Source organism: Oryzias melastigma, linkage group LG3, assembly GCF_002922805.2.
Source record: "Oryzias melastigma strain HK-1 linkage group LG3, ASM292280v2, whole genome shotgun sequence".
In the NCBI taxonomy this organism is placed as follows: Eukaryota; Metazoa; Chordata; class Actinopteri; order Beloniformes; family Adrianichthyidae; genus Oryzias; species Oryzias melastigma.
Genome location: NC_050514.1, coordinates 8,745,546 through 8,751,859, shown reverse-complemented (window position 1 = coordinate 8,751,859; position 6,314 = coordinate 8,745,546). Strand labels below are relative to the sequence as shown.

The 6,314-nt window shown below is 43.2% G+C and overlaps 1 protein-coding gene across 2 annotated transcripts in view; it reads left to right on the top strand.

The window, feature by feature from the left end:
• Positions 1-815: 815 nt before the first annotated feature.
• Positions 816-6,314, top strand: part of znf408 (zinc finger protein 408) — a 23,984-nt gene continuing 18,485 nt past the window's right edge. The window contains exons 1-4 of one of the 2 annotated variants that reach the window (XM_024265070.2): positions 816-965; positions 2,660-2,921; positions 3,215-3,264; positions 4,822-5,024. In XM_024265070.2, the coding sequence (XP_024120838.1) occupies positions 2,664-2,921; positions 3,215-3,264; positions 4,822-5,024 (511 nt within the window). In that variant the 5' untranslated portion in view covers positions 816-965; positions 2,660-2,663. Of the gene's footprint in view, positions 966-1,015; positions 1,828-2,659; positions 2,922-3,214; positions 3,265-4,821; positions 5,025-6,314 lie in introns of those variants that run through there. The other variant, XM_036217240.1, reaches the window with a different exon arrangement.

The window sequence follows — 6,314 nt, the reverse complement described above, 5'->3', positions numbered from 1 at the left end:
TCAGCCAAAACAGCTAGCATGTAGCTGAGAAAAATAGCTAAACTTCTAAATATGCAAAAAAAAAAAAAAAACTGAAAAAAACCCTGAAAAAAACCTAAATTACCCCAAACAGCTGGCATATAGCTAAAATATTAGCTGAACTCCAAAAACGCCTAAAAACTTAAAAAAGAGACTAAATTAGCCAAACAGCTTGCATTTACCTGACATGATATTCGCTAAATTTCAAAATAGCCTAAAAAATCTTAGTAAATGCCAAAATAGTGCAAAAAGCGAGCAGAATGCCAATTTTTAGAACTTTGAAACTGTAACTTTTAACATAATTCTGAATAATAAAAAGGCAGGAATATTACCCATAATAAATCAACTTAAACCTTAAACATCTTTCAATATTTTACTCTCCATTAATATATATTTTGTCGAAATTATACAAGTTGCAAATAAGTGCAAGATTACATCGGGTCATTAATAATATTAAAATGAAATGATCTGTAGGGTTAAATGTATTCCAGAAGTTCTCCTTTGTCAGCCGACAGCAATAATTTACTAGTGAAAAGTCACATTCTTGTTATTCTAGATCTATTTGTGAAATTGTAACACAGCAGTAAACAGACATCCATACCATTCCAATATGGCGTCGCTCCCTGCGTATCTTGGACAACAGTAATAAACCTGTGTCATCTCTAGTGATGTACCTCGTTGGATGAAATCACAACAGAATAATCTTACTGTTCTGGAAACGGCCGTCAGGTGGCGCTCGCGCTGCATCTCTTCCTTGCTCCGCAACGGAACGTTAGGTCAAAGCGGAACCAAAAACTGGCGCGGGTCATGGTTTTACACGGACGATAGAAGGGGCGGACTGTTATTTATTTTTTAAAGTGCGGGATTACAAAGCCTTTCCCAGAGTTTACTGAGACGTTTAAGACGTCTGCCAGCCCTCGAAGTTACGCTGCAGAAACGGAACCCCCGTAAGTTCTAGTTTACCTCTGTTTCGGACCGGACCGTAAAACTGCAGTACAATAACAATGACCGATAGACACGATGATGACAGAAGACTCACATGAACACGCACGTGCACGGCTAAGGGGAACATTAGAAACTTTAATGAAAAGTATTAAAAGCTTTTAGAATGATAGAGGCGGGATTCTGCCGAACCTCTGACCCGTCTGTTAGATTGTGTGGGCCGGCGCGTGTTTCCCTGCGTGACAACGACAGGTTTCTGACAAGCATTTATCCAAAGGCTCTTCCAGCTGAGAAAGTCTTCGTCAAAGACCAGACTGGATTTGGACCCCGAACAGCTGACTGGAAGAATAGAGAAGACCGTCAGGAATACACTACTCACAAGACGTTAGAGATATTTTGATTTCCATGATGCTCTGAATTTTAATGAAATTTCCCTGTGATATAACTAATGATAAATGAGAAGAAACACTATGTTCATCAGTTTGATATGTATTATTCCCAAATTAAAGACAATAATGAATTTAGCCCCAAATAACAAACATTGACCATGTCAATATTGAGTATTTCCACCATTTGCTGCAATGACACTTTGACAGTGACCTCTCCTGCTCCTCTCTAGACTCATGTTGTTGTTCTGAGAGGTCCACTCATGCAGGGTGGGGTCTGAACATCCAGTCTCTGTTTCTACTGGCCCCAGACGTGCTCTATGGGTCATTGCTAGCTAAGCCACATGAGCCACTCCCACTTCCTGGAGTGCAGCTGTGACAATTCTGGAACCATCTGATGGAGCATTATCATCCATGAGCAGAATGTTGGGGGTGGAATTAGGGGATGACGATGTCTCTGAGGTCGGAACTGCAAAGAATGGTCAGTGAGATGAACATACACCCACAGAATGTTGACATTGATGCCTCATAAGATTTTTTTGTTTGTTTTGACCTCAATAAGTAAAACTCTCTACATAGTGAGACTGTTCCATAGAAAACTAAATTTCAGAATTTCTCCTGATGGTGATGAATAAAGTATTATCTTTCTAAAAGACTAAAGCTATGTCCGAGTTCCCCCCTACTCACTATATAGTGGGTTTGCCATTTTCTAGTGCTGTCTGAATCTACTAATTCCAAAATCGTGTGCACTAGAAATTTCCCAGAAGTCTTTGCGATAAACCAGCGTGCATCAATGCTCACTGGATTAGCAGATATAGACCACAATGCATTGCAGTCAAACATTTTCAAACAAAAAAATGTGTTTAAATTTAATTTTTGTGAAAACATTCACATTTTCACCATCAGAACACAGTGGAGTCATAAATTAATGTAGTGAAATGTTTGTATTGATTTGATTTTGACTTAGTGAAATTGGTGACGTCAGCGTTTAGAGAAAAAAAAAAAAAATCGTGAGCATCGTGTCCAAATTATCTTCAATATCCAGGGCTCTGTATAGTCCTGCACTTTATAGTTTTTAGTAGTTAGGGAGGGAATTCGGTCATAACCTAAAAGAGGTGTGTCTGTCAGCCCAATACAGAAGCCTCCATATCCCCAAAATCTGTGAAGTGGGACAAACACTGTGTCTATGACATCCACACAATATCCGAGCTTGTTGTGAGGAGTGCATTCCAGCAACAGGATTCTACCGTATATAGGCCCAAAGGGTTGAATCAGCCCCTCCCTGGTTCATTTTTTTCCCTTTTCCTCTGCAGGTTGATGGCCTGTCCCGGTACCCCCTCCCTGCCTGAAATCACCGCCCTGCTCTCCTCACTGCTCCCCTGTGGCTTCGCTGTGGGACCGTCCCAGCACTGTGGAGGCCGCCTGGGCCTGTGGTGGGTGGGCCGGCCGCTGAAGGCCGGGTCACTGCTGGGGAGGAACGGTGACACAGACCCCTCCAGTCATTGCTCAGAGCGGGTCACCCACAGGCAGGATTCCCCCCCCACTGCAGAAAGCACAGCGTCACAAGAAGGGAAGGTGGGTCAGAACTGGATCATGGATCAGAACCAGGATGAACTCATGTGCAGCTTTTGAAAAACACTCACAGAGACGTGAAGACTCATGCAGACTCATGCACACATACTTATGTGCAACCCCCCCCCCCACACACACACACACACTGACATGCACAGACACATTCCCACACACTGACGTGCACAGACACATGCACACACATGCATTTACTGGTGCACAGGTTCTGGCTCATGGACAGGTCGGGTTGCAGGTAAAGCTGCTGTGAGAACAACAGTTCTATCTGCTTTGATTTGCAGGTCCAGACAGGAACTCTTGAAGCTCCACCCCAAACGGCCTTGTGGGTCAGGTAAGGTCACTTATTCAAGAAGAAAAATGGGTTGAAAGAGTAAAAATACAGAACCCCTATAGTTTCAGGCAGAACCACTTAATGGGTTTGCTCTCTGCACAGACCAATGCCTCAAAAGTTGCAGAAACCCAGTAGAAACAGACACTTTACCCGTTACTGGTATTCCTGAACAGGAAAAGCTGCGTCTTTTGCACATTTCATTGTAGACCTGTGGAGGTTTTCCACAGCGGAACTGAAGACATTTGATAAAAATGTCTCAGACATAATTCACACAGATGGATACGACACCCATCTGTGCTCTGAGGTCTTCATCTCCATCTCCACTTCCAGAGGTTATTGATGAATTGATGAATTGAAGACTCATGTCCTTATGTCCTTTCTACCTAAACCAGCTGGTACATGGCAGTAATACACCCTGCCACAGTTATGCAGATGACATTCAGCTTTCTATTTCACTCACAGCTGGTGAACGTGGACCAATTAGACTCTCTCCATCACAGCATCCAATAGATCCTTGAATGGAGACGGCAATTCTTTAGCTAAGCAAAGACAGACCAAGAATCATCGACAAACGTTAACATTAAATCTCTTTCTGTGGAATCTACAAGTCAGATGAGAAATCACGACAATATCCTGGACTCTGATGTTCTAAATCTGTAACATCACCAAAATGGTATCATCTTGTTTTAAAGTATTTAAAAAAATATTTACAATTTATGATTTACTCTTTTAATTGTGAATTTACTTTTTATGAGCTAAAAAAAGTCCCACTCTGACCATCTTTGGACCTACTGTAAAAGTGTTCCCAGTGTTCTTTTAATTATGATGATGCCGATTTTAGCCATAATGAAAAAAAAAGTAATTTTCCTGGACATAGTTTCTGCAGAGCAGCAGGAGTTCATTAGAAATTCACCTCTGAGTTGTGGGTGGCAAGTAGGCCTCTGCTGATTTCATATTTTTGTTTACAGTCTCTCCCACTAGCTTACAACCCCTCAAATATATATATTGAGCAATATCAAAGCTATCCAGCGTACAGTTTCAGACCAGGAAACCAGAGACGATCATGGATCTAGGTGTCTTCGAGTGGATGACCAGAATGGAGCCAGCAGGAAGACTTTGGCCCGCTGATTGTAGCTTGTACATAAGGAGACTTTGGAGCGAGGTTCTAGTTTAAAATTTCAATTAGAAACAATTTTTTTGGTACGAGATCCATCTTTGCTTTGAAAGCGACGCTCTGTATGTCTGACGACCTGAACCACAATGCTGCACGCTCCATCAGACTGCCCCAGGCTGGCCCCCCTGCTGCTCCCTGCTGATGCGGCGCTGCCTCAACCTGCAGATGGAAGCGGGAAGGAGTGGCCGCGTGTTCTGAGCCGTGATGGGCCATCAGGGAGCGCCAATGAACAGATGGAGATGTTTTTACGATGGCGTCTGAGATCAGCCTTTACAGCCTCATCCTTCTCAGCTCCAGCTGAGCTTCATCTCACTGTGATGCTGATGACCCCCCCCCCACCACCACCTTCCACCCAGGGGTCCTTACCTTGTGTTTTCCCCCAGCTTTGCCTGTCAGGTGCAGTACCCAGCTCAGCAGAACGTGGCAGTGCAGTGTGCTTGTGCGCTGGAGTGTGGAGGTGTCTGCACGGGTGCACGTCTGCGAGCATGTCAGGATATCCAGGCGGGGGCGGAGCTGCTGCTCTATGGAGACCCTCAGGACAAAAGCCAGAGCACAGACCTCCCCAGGGGGTGTGCTGGACTCACAGGTACCGCTGCTTTCTCTCATGTGTTCATGATTGTATAATTCCGACTCTGATGTTTAACTCAGTCGTCCCTAATATTAATCCGACCCGCAAAAAATGGTGAAAGTGTCTTCAGGTGAGCAAAACAACCCACCAAAGATGACAAGACATGAAAGTATGAACGTGAAGAGGTGATCGCTGGGGAAGATGGTTTTATGGTGGGGAGGGCATCTACCACCAGCTCCTTAGAGTGGAAGAAAGAGTATTTGATCCCTCGCTGATTTCATAGGTTTGCCCACTCACAAACAAGCTGACAGCTGATAGCTACAAAGAAAACACACTCCACACCGTGGTTGTCTTGGCGGGATGTTTTGTGTCGTGATCCTGTTAGAAGACCCATCCACCCCCATTTGAAACCTCCGGGTGGAGGGAAGGAGATTCTCACCATTGACATGAATAGAGAGAAAAAACAAGGTTGTTACCTCGGTAACAATGAAATGAAGTCAGTTCAGCCACCATTTTTTCTGATTTCTCCATTTTGGGACCAGACACTGTTAGTAAGCAGTGATTGGTCCGAGGATCTGTCAGTCAAACGCTTTGAATGTTTGAGGTGGGACAAGCGGGCACTAGACGCTCTTATTGAGATATCTGATTAGCCAGTTTATAACTTAAATAACTCATGCTAAAAAAAAAAAATATCTATATATATATATATATATATATATATATATATATATATATATATATATACTGCTCTCAAAAATTAAAGGAGCACTTTAAAGAAACACATTAGATCCATCAGATCTCAATATGAATTTGGATATCTATACAAATAATGACAGGACAGTGTCTTAGGAACAAAAGGATGAGAAGTCTTTTAATGGAAATAAAAGTTTTCAGCCTACAGAGGCTCAATTGAGTAGACACCATCAAATCAGAGTGAAATGAAGATGTGGCAGGCTAGTCCATTTTTTACAAAACTTAATTTTTACAATTCAAAATGTTTTTCAGTGTCTTGTGTGGCCCCCACCAGCTTGTATGCATGCTTGACAACGTGGCGGCATGCTCCTAATGAGACGACGGATGGTGTCTTGTGGCATTTCCTCCCAGATCTGTGTGAGGGCATCCCTGAGCTGTTGTACAGTCTGAGGAGCAACCTGGAGGCGCCTAATGGACCCAAACATAATGTCCCAGAGATGTTCTATTGGGTTTAAGTCAGGGGATGGTGAAGGCCATTCAACTGTTTCAATTCCTTCATCCTCCAGGTACTGCCTAGTTTAGGTACTGGTTTAATTCAATTCATGCCAGGCCCAA